Here is a 16,156-nt window from a genome sequence, read left to right on the forward strand (position 1 = left end):
GTGAGAACTTTTTTTGTAACTGTAATAACTTTTGACAAAACTTTAAATAGAAAGACAGGAAACTTTTAAAAAAAAAAAAAAAAAGACTGGAAATTTGAGCGTGAGTATCAAAACATTGGAGCGCTGATATCATTTCCCTATTGCTATATTTGGTTGCTTGAAGTTAGCTGGGAAATTAGGAAAAGAAATAAGTAGAAGGGAATTAGACAAGCATGAAAGATGGCGAGGAGACTAGAAGAAGAGTGGTTAGTGTTTGGTTGCGCGGGAAGATTAGCAAAAGATGTGGGGTGTCATTACCAAAATAGAAGGTGGAAGAAAGAGAAAGGGAAGAGAGAGAAAGAGAGAAGAGACTAAGACAAGAATCTTCTCCTAATCTCCCACCCAAATTCCCACCAAAATGGTGAAAGATGAAGATTAGAGCGGGGAACATTGCCGTCACATATGCATCACGTGGGAAAAAAAGAAGCTAATAATGATATCTCTGGAACATGTCTAGTGGTCAAAGGGAGTTTGGGCAACACCAACATGCTGATCTTCTAAAGATCTCCCAAAATGACCAACCAGGGGGCATGGAAATGTCTAAAAGTGATGTACTGACGCAGCGAAAGGATGCAAAAAAATAGATCACCCTCTCACCACCTAGGATGAAGAGAGATCATTGTCTCTCTTTGATATAAAAAAAAAGGAAAAAAAATCTTTGAATACACAAGAAGCAAACAAAATAAATTTATTCAATGAAGAATAAACTTATTTCAATTTGCTTCATTCCCTATGTATTCAAGGGCTTTCATCAAAGGAGACGGTGTTCTTCTTTAACAAGTTGGGTGAATACTCCCTTGAATACAATCATTAACTAAATCTGCTTGACTTTTACATAATATCCAAACCACCTCCAATTAATAAAACTGTTTAAATCTTATTTCTATATGCTTTCATACAGTTTTTTTTTTATAATTTAACCAAGTCAATTAGACTTTTTTTTATCGAACAAGTTGACAGCTTCCTAAGAACAACGACAGCCTATGAGAGAAAGCTTAAAATAAAGAAGGGTTATCTTCTAAATGAGATTGACTAGCGAAACGATCTTTCCATATTATTCTCTTACGGATTGGATATAAATAACTAAAATTTCCACATTGTTTCCTATAATAATGTGTATTCTCAGTACTAGACCATGTGAGGGCAGACAAACACCAAATGCCACTGGGACTTTCAAGTTTCAACCAAGGTGCATGACTTTACAAACTCACCGGCTAGCACAGCTCCAGTCAATCTATTCAAGAGGACGAAAGCACGAACTGAAAAACAAAAAAGTTGGTATTAGAAATGGAGTAGATAGAAGAATAGTGAGTGATTCTGTTAGCCATTAGCCTATTACTATAGTGGTTTTGTTATCTATTACCTCAATAAGAATATGACTCTTTGTCTGCACGGATATTATCATTAACCAAACAGGCTTTGAAGCCCTTCTTCAAGGCCTCTGCATCCAAGTTCTTCCCGATAAATACGATCTTGTTGATTCTTTGTTCATCTGGTCCCCACAATCTATCAGGAGAACCCTGGAATATGTCATGAACTCCCTGTTTCATCAAGCAAACAAACGGGTGATTAAAACAGGGAAAAAGTAGCCAGCATATAGGAGAAAGGAGGATAATAGCATAGACAACACAACTACAGAGGAACTAAGATGGCAATATGTGGTGGTTAGTGGCAGTAGAGCGATGAGGGGGTTATTCTTCTGATGGCAATGGCATCACAATGTTTAAAATGTATGCAATACAAAAGACTGAAGTTTTGGGATGATGTTAAAATGCTTAAAGCCAATTTGGACATGGATAAGAAAGACAAATTATGTTAACAGAAAACAAGCTACTTTCAGGATAGAAATAAGATACTTGTATGGTGGTACAGACCTGAAAAACGAATCTCTCATTCATACCCTCAACAGAAAGGAGACCTTTCATGCGATATATATCATCACTGCGTTCCAACAATAATGTACCTAAAAACATATTGGCCTGCAGTAGAGTTTGGATTAGAAGAGAAATCCGATAGAATTAGATTCTAAGGGTATTGAGTTACATGTCCCAAGTAAAATTGGATAAGAATCGCGAAGGAAACTGGGGTACAATTGAAAACAAAAGGGCAAGGAACTTAAAAGCCAACCTTGTCAAGATCTAGGTTTCCTTCACAAACTATGCTGACAGAAGAAACTCCAGGATCATGTGTATGATCATGAGCATGGTTATCATGATGTTCTGCGCATCACACATGCAGAACACTAATTAGTATTCTTATAGAGAAAGAGTAAAGCAACAGTGGTATGATTCACAGATGGATCTAAAGTGAACATACACCAAAGTGCAAAATAAAATGATAAGAAAATTTATACCAGACAAAAACCATGAGAACACACTTGTTAATCAGCCAGTACCCAAAGGGCTGAGAACCTATGATACATATTATTTGATACAAATTTTTTAACAATTTATCTACACACCATCAATATCAAGTGTATGAGTTATATTGTCACTTCCTTTACTTGATTTGGCATGGTGTCATTACAGATCCCATGGGTTTTTTTTTTTTTGAATGGTATTACAAATCTCATAGTTATCGAGTGAGATAAGATAAAGAGAGACTCGTGAATCAAGCTGAAACAATTGACAAATATAGTACATGACTGTAGAGTTATTCAAAGACAATCAATCGGAATTTCATGATCCCTGATAGTTTCAGGTATATTTTTATATTCTTATTGACTGGAAGGAGATTATACATAATTAAAGTGATAAGCTAAGACTGACTTATTGCTACTGTCTTGTAGGATTCCTTTATACTTCGCATATAGAAAAATGTCATGAAATGTATAAGGTGAAAACTATATGCGGAATGTTAAAAGCATCTTTTCTTAAAATGGTAAGAAGGTGAAAAGATTTGCCTATTTTATTAGAGGAATTATATAGTGTCCATGTGTATTTTTCCGACGAAAAATAAGAATGGCAAAAGTACAAGTGGGGACGAACAGTTTGTTGATACAAAGCAGTCATTTGTTGGGGTGTACAATAGATGGGTCATAAACCAGAAATCTCCTCCATGGACAATCCCTAACCCTCTGATTTAGAAAGATGTCCGCAACTAACATTTTTTTAAAAACTTTCCGAGCCTTCCATTTTACACCCTAAATATGAATGGTCAGAATTAGCCAGTGGAGAATATTTTGGGGAATGACCAATCTGCAGAGGCGATCAATAAATAAATGGTTGGGATCATTGGAGAAGTGGTCTCTTGGTGAACTTCTACACGAATTATTTTTCTTTGGAAAAGAAGGGCAGGATGGCACATAATCCCTTTTTATTACTTGATGCTAAAAATGACAGCATCAGTAGACAGCATATCACCTTAGTTCTAGTAGAGAAGGAAGCAACACCAGAAAGACAACAACAGTTAGGTTCAAGAAGGAAAAGCTTTTTGGCAACAATATGCTGCCTTTCAGTGTTGAAACCCTAGTTTATCCATATTGACCATGACTTAATGGATTGCTATGTGTCAGAACCCACGTCCTGGCATATTGATATGTATCGCCAGGGCTGAAAATTGAGAAAATATGCTGTCCTTATTACATTGACAATGAGGGTAAGCAGCTATGGGAATGTGCAGATCAAAAGAGTAAAAACTGACCATGTTTATGGTCGTGCTTTTCATGATGATGATGATGATCGTGGTCATGACCATGATCGTGATGGTCATCCTCGGAACCTTCAGCACTTACAGCACTCTCAATCCTGGCAACGTTCAAATGAACAGTTAACATAAACCAAGAAATTTGTTAAGCAGATTAGAGAAGTAAAAGATCAGGCAATAAAACATAACCCGATAAAACCAGAAATCATTTTTTATATTTGAAGTATGAAAAAGGAGAAAGAAAATGAGTCTGTATGCCTAGTGTCCAGCCCCACTTTAATATATACAGCACGACCTCAGGGTCCAAGGAATGTCAAATATGTGATAATCCATCCAAAGGGCCGTGGTGTCGTACAGGTAAATTATGCACTCCAGCTACCCTAAAATCATAAGGGTACTAAAATCAGCACTCGCACGAAGAAGTTCCTAGGTTTGATAAAAAAGAATCAATAGATCTTCCCCCACAAGGAGACATGTTAACATGGTTGCACAAAAAATCACCATAGGCTGTACAAGCTCCTTATTTTTTACAATATAATTAGATACCTGCCCCTACATACTTCCGAGTTCCGAATGCTCATGAACAATTCAATCAAGCTCCTAAATGGACCTTGCACAGGTCAGTAGCTTTAGACATGATTTTTATCCAATTACTGCTCAGGAGGGGGCATTTTGAATGAGAAAAGGTGTAATCTGACTTGCCAACGGTGACAGGTAATACTGCCTTTTTCATACAATCTCATGGCTGAAGAAACCTATTCAACTTCCTTAGGGAAACTCACTCGGTGTGGAATCCTGATGTGAATCAGCTATCACAAGCGCAGAAAGTTGAAGACAACCTTTTAGTTTTTTAGGAAAGACTACAAGCCCAGTTTATCTCCATATCCTTCCTCTGGTAAAATATAGGATAATCATAAATAGAACATCATTTATTTTTTATTTTTCTTTCTTTGAATGGTAAACACTAAACACCATTGCTATGGTGGAAGAGTTTTACACAAATGTTCCCTTCCATGTGTAGAAACATAATAGAAAATTCAGATCCCCAGTCAAAGACAGAACTGAAGTTAGCTTCAGCGTATTCTACATTATTAGCATCATTCAATTTCAAAAATATTTTGTACATTTAACAATTCAAAGGAAAGGAGAGGACTCTAAAATCTGTTAACATTCCTCAAGAATAGGCTACAGCCTGTAAATGCCAATTCTCTACAATTTGCTATTGTAAAATTAGGACAGTAGATAGATATCATCTCCAATATAGAGATGCATATAAAATTTATTTTTTGACACTTCATTTTACAATTTTTATTTTTTTATATTATTTATTGTTTTTTTCTGAGATGATTTCCTGATCCTATCCTAATAGAAGTAATAAATTTTGAGATTCCCTGGCAAGTACCTGAGCTAATAAATTGCTAAGAACAATATTTATCACCATGGTTCAAGCATGATTCTAGAGCTTCTCACTTGGTAGCGGTTAATCATATTCTTTGGCACCTAAAGGCATTATATATATATATATATATATATATATATATACTGAGAAAAGGACTGCCTAATCTCCTATTGTGACAGGTGCACCCTTATTGGGGATTGTAATATGGAAAGTGAGAAATATAAAGTAGCTACAACGAGAACAAATGCAAAAGCTGAATGAAGATGCATTGTGATAAACAAGCTGCAGTTACTATACCCACCAATCCCATTTCCACGTAACAACTACATTTGTATAAGCAGAGCCACTTTGTGAGTTGTGACAGCTTGAGGGGGATTCCTGTTAAGTGTATGTAAGGGTATTTCTGTCATTTTTAGGTTCCTGCACATTCTTGTGATTACCCTTATGTTTAAGGTAATTTTTGCACATTCCTGTTAGGATGCAATGAGATATGATCATTATATGAATGAAGACTTATTACTAAATAGTGTGCAATTTTATCCCAAATTCTCCACTCATCAGGGTTTTTCTACACAAGACTACAATTCAACCATACATTAACCAGATTATTGAAATGGGACTCAATGGAGGCAGCATTTCCAGATGGCAGATTCACATTTAATTCTCTCTCTCTCTCTCTCTCTCTCTCTCTCTCTCTCTCTCTCTCTCTCTCTCTCTCTCTCTCTCTCTCTCTTATAATATATATAGGGATTTGCTAGGGACCATCGCAGAAGGCATTTCACAGATGGTTTGTCGCATGTCAGACCAGCCACAGAGGCTCACTTTTCAGCAGATTTTGATATCATTCACGAGGTGGCTGGTCTGATGCGACAGACCATCTGTGAAATGCCTTCTGCGGTGGTCCCTAGCAAATCCCTATGTATATTCAGAGAGAGAGAGAGAGAGAGAGAGAGAGAGAGAGAGAATTAAATGTGTAACAGGGGGGCCACATTTTTTGGTGGGATCCAAAGCATTCATTTGATGGGCCCTTTCATGGATAGGGTGTCCACCAAAAATCAGCTCCATTGGATCACCTTAGGGTGTCCATTTGTGGGCCCAAAAAATGGGCAGATAGTGGACAAACAGTATCTGTCCATTTTTTGCCCCACAAATGGACACCCTATGGTGATCTAATGGAGCTGATTTTTGGTAGGCCCCCATCCATGATGGGGCCTTTCAAATGAATGCTTAGGATCACCCCAACAATGTGGCCCCACCCTTGTTTCCTGCACTCCAACGTAGATAAGCTATTTGCGCTCAAGCGCAGGAACCCTTCTCTCTCTCTCTCTCTCTCTCTCTCTCTCTCTCTCTCTCTCTCTCTCTATATATATATATATATATATATATATATATATATATATGCTCACTTAGAATCAGACTGTTGTCCACCTGAACTTACAAATATATTTAGGCATTTGCTTAGTAAACAATACCAGTTGTATAGCTAGCAGCCTAGCACCATGCTCGGGCATCATGTAAAACTTTATATGGGCTCCATTAACATTTAAAATTGTTAATAATACCATCGTAAAAGTTTGCTATAGTTTTCCTTTCCTTTTCAAAAAAGAAAGAAAAAGAAACTAACTTGTGATTATTATTCAAAAAAAGAAAAAAAAAAGAAACTAACTTGTGATACATACATCCCAGCATTTGGGTCAGGAGGCACATAAAATATGTTCCAGTGTCTTTTCATTTGCCACATGAATAGTTCAAATGCAATTAACTTCTATGATTGGTATCTTTTCTGAAATTGATATCAACTTTGCTCAACTTATTGAAAAGCACTTACTATTCTAGGATCGAAGAAATAAAAGGTAGAAACAATTATAGGATAATTAGTCAGTAACAGAAGTTGTACAAAATTATTTTCAACCACAAATTTTATAAATCCTTTCTTTTCTGGAAATATGTAGCCGTTGGATCACTGCAAAGACAAAAGGTAAAGAAATAGTACCTCTCCAGGTCAAAGCCACCAATCCCAAGAACATAATCCAAATTAACTTTACCAAATGCAGTCTTCTTTAGATGAGCCATGTGATTGATGTTCTGTATTCAGATATGTAAACAGAAACAACCAGGAAAATAAATTGACATATTTAGTGACAATAGAGCCTAATTAGCATATTTAAGAAAATGCAAGCTGAATTTCTAACCTTTATCCGCTGGATCAATGAGGAAATTTCTGTCTCACCAACAAGGTCCGTCTGGGGACAGCACAGCTCATTAGTAACACTTTAAAGCAACCAATTAACATCTCTACAAAAAGCTTTAGTGTATGCCTAAATATATAAACCATCACACTTTTATCAAACAAAGCATAAGAGCAATAAAGAGAAAGTTGTCCTGAATGAGAAGAGTATGGCAGATAAGTGGGTGTTAATGAGGATAGCACATGGCACGCTGGAAGCTCTAACCAGGTAGTAATTTTTTTTCCATTTTTGGTACGTGCATGCGGACATGCTGGTAGGATGGGGATGGGGTCATGGTCACAAATATTTGCCTTGGGAATTTCTCGGGCGGGTGTATCTAAGGATTTTTTTTTTTTTTAATTTTTAGGTTTATATTGGTAAAAAACTTGAAAAAAATAAAAATATAAATACAATAATAAATTATTCCAGCGGGATATTTTGGTCACATTTTGCAGTAAAAAATATGAAGGTATCCCAATGATTTAAAGTTAATCTTAAAATGAATCTCCCTTACCATTAAAATTTGCCCATACACCTTTCACAGGGGAAAGGACATCCCAATTAGACTCCATCCTATCTTAGACATAAATCTTAACAAAACTCACCAACTTCCTAAACCAATGAATTGAACATACAATTACTTCTTCGGACGAGAGTTCTGCTGAAGCTGGTAATCTTGAGGCCTACCCACAGCTGACAAAAGGCACTTGTCAATGAATTTCAGAGATTTGGTCATTTGATGAATTACGAAACGTCTTAGAACTATGGAAGCCTCTTTCGAGCTGCATATCTACGATGAACCAGCTAGTTTCATGCTTTCTCTGATCATGTTCTTTGTCGTCTCCTACATCCACGATAATTGGTCTAGGAGCCTCAGATCACATGACAAGTACGAAGATGGTTTTACTTCCTAATATTGTGTCGCGATAAAGATGATGCCTAAACAACTGATGGGTCATTTACTTATATTTTGGGGAAGGGAACCCATAAGCTGTCTCCTGTGTCTTTGTCCTTCATTCACGTTCCATCTCTTTTATCTGATCTTCTATCTGTGAGCAACCTTACCAAAGAACTGAAATGTAGGGTAACACTTATCCCATCATTTTGCATCTTTTAAGAGCTGAAATTGAGGATATTGGGTGGTGGTCGTGAGACAGGTAGTTTATATCTTCTAGATAGGGTTGGACCTTCGGCTCCAATTGCCCTCTATTTAGGGTGTGTAGCGGATAATGATTGAGTGATACTTTGGCATTCCAGACTTGGTCAATTGTCTTTAGTTGGGTCTCGGTCATATATTTCTAAACATTATTGCATCAAACAATGTGAGACGTGTCAGTTGTCAAAACAATGTAGTAACATCTTTCCTCCAAGCACCAGTAAAAGTTCAGTTTATTTTCATACTTTCACTCAGATGTATGGGATCTTTCTCTTAAACTCTTCTGTTCAGATAAACATACTTTGTTTACTTCATAGAAGACTTATCCAGAGTTACCTGGATCTTATGATGACTACAAATCAGGTGTATGGTATCCAAAAGATTTTTCATGAGATGGTACTGAACAAATTTGGGACCAATATCAAAATTCTGTCCTCTGACGGTGATGGAGTAGCTAAATGGAAAAATTGTCACCTTCTTTAAGTCACCAAATCTCTTATGATTGGAATGAATGTTCTTAAGACCGGTTGGGATGAAGCCATTCCGATTGCATTGGATGCCTTCTCATATTCTTAACGGCAAATGTCCTATTCATGTTCTTATATATTGTAAGCCTAAGGGAACTTTTTAATGGATGCTATTCTATGATAGAATGAATGACTGAAAAAGACTATTCTTTGTTGCTTTAAAAAATTGTGGTTGTGAAGCCATCATTCTCAAGGTGTGAAGCCTGGAACATGGGTGTGATGCCAGGGTATTACTAGTGTGATTCTAACATAATCTTCTTCTTGCTTTCCTCTACAAAAACAATCTGCCCTGGGAACCATAAATATTCTTTCCCCTTGCCCAAAGCCTCAAAACCCTAATTTTTCTTCTTGTTTTACCCTTCTCATCTCAGCCTAAACGCTGCCATGGTTTTAAATTTCAGCCGATATTTCTTTCCGGCTGAAATATTTTGTTTCCGACAGCTATCGAAACGAAATCCACTTTGATTTGGAAAATACCATATTCCGTCCAAAATTTCAGGATTCCATTAATGTTTCGGTTGAAATATGTGAAACATGCAACTTTTCAGATAAAAAGGTAAAGTTTCTGTCGAAATGTCAATATTTCAACAAAAACTTTGACAAAAATCAACTCCACTCGCAAAAAAGAGATGAACTGAGATTCCTATACGATATTTCTAAAAACAGTGACAAAAAAAAGAAAACCGGTGGTGAAGAATCCTACCTGAATTTCGACTGTGATTTCGTACCGAAATGTTTCTGTGAATTTACAAGATTTTGATCGAAAATTCGTACCTAAACCGAAATGTTTCCGTTTCGCTGATGATCGAAGCCGAAATTTAAAACCTTGAACCCTCCGTCCTTTAATTTGATCAAAGCCATGTCTGCACCTTCCCGGCATACGTCAACATCTTCCCAACAAACTTCTATACCTTCCCGACATATGTCTGCATCCCTCCAAAACTACTTTGAACCTAATAAAAATGTTTTTTTGAAACTAATCACATGTTTTAGGATCTAAAAACCTAATTTGTACCCATCCTTTCACGGCTATTCCATACTGCAACAGTCCTACTGCAACAGTCCGCTCTTGCCAGTAAATTCAGATCACTACAGCCTACATAGCCTATTTCCTTTGCCCAGACCTTATTCCTCATCCTAGTCGACTAAAACTGAAGCCAAATCTTTGAAAGATACGTTCTTACATAGATCGACCTATGTGAAATTGGTACTAGAGCTAGGGGTGCAACTCGGGTCGGGTACAACCCGAAAAAAAAAAAAAAAAAAAAGTCGGGTCGGGGTCGGGTTGAGTTTTCCCAACCCAGGTTGGGTTCAGGTTGAGGGTTTGGGCAACCCGACCTGAGTGAAACCCCACATTTTTTTATGAAATATTTTTTTGTAAGCTTAAAAACTCGGGTCCGGTTGAACTCGGGTCAGGTCGGGTTGGCCCAGGCCAGCCCGACCCGAGTTGCACCCCTAACTAGAGCGAAATATTATTTCTTCTTGAAGTGGTACTAAGTCAGATTTGGTATCAGAGCTAGATGTCCTATTAGAGCGAAGTATTATTCCTTCTCGCAGTGGTCTTGTAATTGATTGCCATCAGAACCATATATCCACCCTTTCATAGACCATCAAGCATCACCATCTCATTGCAAACCCATTTCAAAGTGCAATCAAAGTTCAATGGAAAAAATGTACCTTGTTCACTATAATGCGGTCTGCATATGCAATTTGCTCAACTGCTTCATTGACAACTCCTTTGGGTTTAACCTCATCCAAGTGAAAACCTGCATGCTTTGCATCAACCAAAGTAACAACACCGTCTAGTTTGACATCATTGAAAACCTTATCCTCTGCATAGAATGTTTCGATTATCGGTGCTGGATTTGCTAAGCCTGTGGAGCAGAAAACAAAATCTTAGGAGAAGGAATGATTTTGAAAATTTTCAGAAGCATGCACCTAAGAAAAATGGAAGTCTACCATTAAAAAAAAAAGGAAAAGAAAAGAAAAGAAAAATGGAAGTCTGCTAGGAAGTCCATATAACATGTGAATGATTAAGTAATAATAGATGGTTTACATGACTATTAAGCATTGCATACAAAAGGAAAATAGCTGGGGGAGAAGCACCACACAGGTATCAAAAATCCCAAAGACCATGTTTTTCGATAATTGGGAGAGAGAGAGAGAGAGAGAGAGAGAGAGAGAGAGAGAGGAAATACACTTTGTCGTATGATCTTTAAACTACTCAGTCCAGATTCTCTTAGCAGCCCCTAATCGAGGATTTTTATCATCTATTGTAATCCACACAAGCAAAGCCACAGCCAAAACCTTGAATCTAGAAAGGAGCTCCTGCTCTCAAAACATATTACAACAGTCCTTTAATTGCATGGAAGAGAGCGCTTCAAGGTGTATTAGTAAAGGCATATCCTTGGGTGTAGACAATAAAAAGATCATATCTTAAAACATCATCATTAACAACACCACTCATTTCAAAAAAAATCATTAACAACACCACTTGCATCATATACCATTCGTATAAATATGATGCTGTATAATTTGGACAGAGTTCAGAGGTATCAGACACGATAACCACAACAAAGCCAGTATCCTGACACATCCATACACATAAAAATATGTAACTAATGCTGTTTCCATGACATGGTGGTACAACCCGCAAAATTTGCAGGGTGCCAAAACTGCTATATTCTCTCATACAGTACTCCTAAAAGGGAGAAGAAATCATCACTCCCTTGTGTTGATAGTGGCACTCTTGTCTATTTTATAGTTTTCTGAAGGGCTGATGATTGCATTCCGGGAATTGTAACATAATGTTTCATCCGAGTAAAGGGCTAAAATATAGAGTGCCATTATCAAATCAAAGGGAATGTGGATATTATCTCCCTTTTAGAAAACCTGTTACATTTGGTAGGTAAAAATATGTAATATAATATCAACCAGGAGAAAAAATTAATAGAACATACAAGAAACAAAAAACATAAGAGACATAAATCCACGACTTTCTAGGGTTCCATGCCAACATGTGTCCAATATGATGCATATCCTACACTGATGCATGTTCTTGTCAATGAAGTGACATTGTCACATACCTTATAAGAACTAAAAAAATTAACAGAAATGTATATCTACCTGTAGTCTCTATTACAATATGATCGAATTTCCCTTTCTTTTTATCAACCAACTCTGAAATCATACGAACGAGATCACCCCTCACAGTGCAGCACAGACAACCATTATTGAGCATAAGTATTTCCTCAGCTCCAGTAGTTTGCGCAGCCACCAATGAACCATCGATATCAACTTCACCAAACTACAAATTGAAGAACAGAAAGTAAAACGGCACCGTAAGTGAGCGACAGTGTCAATGGTTAAAATGCACAATGCATGGACCACACACAACATCGGAACCCTGTGCAATCTCAGGTATGAAATAATTTGGACAAAATTCCCAAGACCAATTCTGTAATCACCTTTTAAAGAACCATTCATAAAATCAGAACTGCTTAGTCCCTTCAAACACATAATGCACTCAAGAAGCAAGGGACTAATGATATGCTACAATGAAGTTGATGAATGGCTTTTCTCATCATATCAGTACAACAATCGCTCACCATAGAAACTCCTACGGTGATCCAACAAAAATAATTTTTTCATGTTGGTTCCTTTATTTGCCGATAAAATTTCCTTAATCCTATCAAAACCCAAGGGATGGTATCAAATGAATTATGAATTATGACATGCATTTGATCATTATTTTTAACAAGAAAATTATTTTTAACAAGAAAAAGAGGCGCAATGTGTGGACATGATGTATGTAAAGAATATGTGATATATGCCTAGATCACTAATTTATAAGCATACGATACCAATATGTGTTACATAAGGAGACACACAGTGTATTATTAGCATACAATACAACTATGTGTTACATAAGGGATTTGCTAGCGTCCATCACGGAAGGCATTTCACGGATGGGCTGTTGCATGTGAGAGCAGCCACATCATGAATGAAGACAATTTTTTGAAAAAATGAGCCGGTGTGGCTGCTCTCACATGCAACAGCCCATACGCGAAATGCCTTTTGCGATGGACGCTAGCAAATCCTGCTACATAATTATATTTATATGATTTGAATGTGAAATTCGGTGTATGTATTAGATATAAATATTTATATGAATTACATGTGAAATGTGGTATGTACCAAATTCCAGACATGGCAACATCGAATGTCACCAAGTTTTTTATGTTGTTAAACCATTATGGGTGGTGTTTTTACTCATGCAATGATTTTTTGGTACGTACTTGTGCTCATTCTATCACTTCCTGAAGTTTCACCTTAAATTTTCATCATTTGCATATGTTTCCATTTCCATGCCGACCGAAACCAAAACCGCAATTTAAAACTTGCATGAGATATGATCAAATAGTATGCTAGAATAGAACTCAAGATTGCAAACATGAACTGTTTCTTTCAATTATTATCGCAATAATTAAGGGTAAAACAGTTCAGTAAATGGAGTTCATGGGTGCAAAGGAAGTTAATCAACAAGGTTCAATAAACATGTTAACACGAAATATTTTAAGAGTGCAAAGAACTTAGTAAGATTGAATAAACCATTAAACGTAAAAAAAAATACCTCATTCTCAATCACTGCTATGCGCTTTCCATGATCAGCAGTCAAAATGTAGTTCAATAAAGTTGTCTGTGAAAACAACAACCATAAAAATTGTAAGCAAGAATGTCTTTGGTATTGCCTTTACCCATGAAATGTTTTCACAACAAGATTTCACATTACTACTAATGACTAAACAATGTGACTGCATATCGATCATGAACTCGTTTCACTTAATCAGTGTGAAATTAATGAATGGGTCAACATAGCTTAGAATATAGTGTGTAACGCACATTACCCATGCTCCTTGTGCACTCAAGCAGCCCCATTCCCATTCTTACTTGAAAGGGGCTTTTCATAGAATGGAGAGGAAGAGAAGAACATGGTACATTTATTGGATAAGGAAGGATGGATGCAAAGTGAGATTAGGAGAGCTATGTTGTCTCATAGACCTTTTCTTGTTAAGCTGCAGCAGAGAATTTTCACCAAACATAAAGAGCTATGGATAATTGTTTTGGAGAGAATTACACTACTTCCAACAGAGTTCTTTGTCAAGTTAGTGGAAAATGAACAAGCTAGTAGTTAGGGAGGCCAATTCAGATTTCATCAAGTCTATGCATTTGAGAATTGGGATGAGTTTTGCCTTTGGTTGGATTACGGTGCAATAGCTAGCAACTTGGCAATATTTTTTCCATCTTGAATAGAAATGCAGTGATAGCATTGATTATCTATCTTACTAGTATATGTTCCTAACCTAAACATCCTATCTCAAGCATATAGTGTAGACTTGAAAGCCATATCGAATCCTATTAGTCGTTCTTTTTACTTTGCTTGTAGCTTATAGAAAGATCAACACCAAAGCCTAATTGATGAACTCCCTCCCTTTATCTATCTTTTTTCTTTGAACGATTCTCCCTTTATCTATTTTGTCTTTTTGAGTGATTTTCTACCAAAAACATAAAACCTTCCATGTGATGAACTTTAAATTCAACTACCTCCTTAACCAAGGTGCTTTTTATGGGAGTTGCCTCAATGGCATCTTATGTCTCATATATTCCCTCTTTGCCCAATTAGTAGCTCACCTTCCGTAAAGTCTTTTATCTTAAATGGGATTGTCCTCTGATGATAACCCCCACCCCAACCCAGTTTTCTTTTTTTTTCGAAGATTTCCATATTGGACAGGTTGTTATTTTCTCTTTTTTCTATTCTGATGATCAATATTTCCTATTTTGGTCTCCGTATTTTCTATAAGATGTAATGCTGTACGGATTTTGGGCAAGGAATAAATCAAGTTTAGTGCTCTGCACGTTGGAAGCCGAGTTTCGTCGAATTAACTCTCAATTTTCTTCATCTTTCTCTACTCTATTTTCTTCTTCATCTTCTTCTTCTTTATTTTCTGTTTTAATAGAACTTTGTTCTATCACACACAGACACATACACACAATAAGTTATCATTAGGGATGCATCCTTTCAATAGTATTCTGAGTTATTATATCATCACATCTACAATTTCATTCAAATTGTTCCAGAGTATGTTTCCAGTATGCCCACAATCCAAGCTTAAAATGCAATGCATAACAAAGTAGGAAAACATGAGGATTAAAAAAATGAAGGAATTACCTTTCCGGAACCAAGAAATCCAGTGATAATTGTAGCGGGAATGCGAGTATCAGGAGGAATCTTAGTCAAAACATCCGAACTCTCGCTCTGAGTCGCGGCCGAGGCTGCAAAACTACGAACTCGTGTCTTTAATTTCATGAATCTATCCAAATTCCGAAACCCTGAAGATATAGATTTTAAGGAAACAGAAGAAGATTTTCTGTAGGTGTGAAAGGAGACATTTTTGGGTGTCGATGGGAAAGGTAAGAATGAGGTCTGAACCCTAATCGTGTTAGCTGGTCGATTTAAGAATCCAGAGAAGGTAGTTGCCAAATCCGTGGATATTACAGGCATGGCTAAAACAGTTAGTCTAGGGCAAGAGGGAAAAATGAAGAGAGTGGAGTAGGAGGTATATAAATATATTGTGATGAGTTCGAGAAGAGGTTTCTGGTTCTGGAGCGAAGATCTTATCGCCACGGCTTCTAGAAGTTTCGGGTGGTTTTGAAGGACTCGTCTTAAAGTGGTAACATGACGACGTCAGTGCGTCTTATAGATGGAACACCCAGTTAGTGAATAGTGAGAGGCTCGCATTTCTCTTTGGTGAGACGAGTATTTCTAATGAGGAGTAGTGTTCAGATTCAGAGAACGGGTACTCGGATTAGACGCGTCTGACTCTAATTTTTCCTTTTTTTTACGGAGAAAGGAACATTAAAAACTAAGATGGATGGAGGGCTTCTCAAATGTGAGATGGATGGTCATATCTAAAGTAGGGTTGCAAGTTTGCAACTCGGACTGGGTTGGGTCGGATTGAGTGTAATCCTAGACGAACACGAGGTAGCATTCCCCCAATTCTAATGGGTCGACCCTAACCCAAACCCAACCCAACTCGCCTCTAAATCTCCCAGCCATAACCTGCCTCTAACTCCCCCTATTTTTTTATTTTTTTAAAAAATC

General features: G+C 37.0%; 1 protein-coding gene across 1 annotated transcript; it reads right to left on the reverse strand.

Moving 5' to 3' along the window:
• Positions 1–1,023: 1,023 nt before the first annotated feature.
• On the reverse strand, positions 1,024–15,718 carry PTAC17 (plastid transcriptionally active 17). The gene is made up of 11 exons (XM_077381880.1): positions 15,224–15,718; positions 13,628–13,693; positions 12,121–12,301; positions 10,672–10,868; positions 7,276–7,326; positions 7,077–7,168; positions 3,682–3,785; positions 2,167–2,258; positions 1,914–2,018; positions 1,403–1,580; positions 1,024–1,298 (listed from the first exon to the last, which is right to left on the reverse strand). Exons 1-10 carry the CDS (start codon positions 15,554–15,556, stop codon positions 1,404–1,406), a joined length of 1,398 nt encoding a protein of 465 aa, XP_077237995.1. The 5' UTR covers positions 15,557–15,718; the 3' UTR covers positions 1,024–1,298; position 1,403.
• Between the last annotated feature and the right edge of the window lie 438 nt (positions 15,719–16,156).

The sequence above is a fragment of the Tasmannia lanceolata genome, unplaced genomic scaffold, assembly GCF_043159265.1.
Source record: "Tasmannia lanceolata isolate RefF3 unplaced genomic scaffold, GAP_Taslan_0.1 ptg000006l, whole genome shotgun sequence".
NCBI classification, from domain to species: Eukaryota; Viridiplantae; Streptophyta; class Magnoliopsida; order Canellales; family Winteraceae; genus Tasmannia; species Tasmannia lanceolata.

Excerpts from the sequence above, each read along its gene's own strand:
- PTAC17 (XM_077381880.1), bottom strand. The coding sequence starts at position 15,556 with ATGCCTGTAATATCCACGGATTTGGCAACTACCTTCTCTGGATTCTTA. Across the intron at positions 12,302-13,627 it reads TAGCAGTGATTGAGAATGAG|TTTGGTGAAGTTGATATCGA; the intron begins GTATTTTTTTTT and ends TTCAATTTGTAG. Across the intron at positions 7,169-7,275 it reads CATTGATCCAGCGGATAAAG|AACATCAATCACATGGCTCA; the intron begins GTTAGAAATTCA and ends ATCTGAATACAG.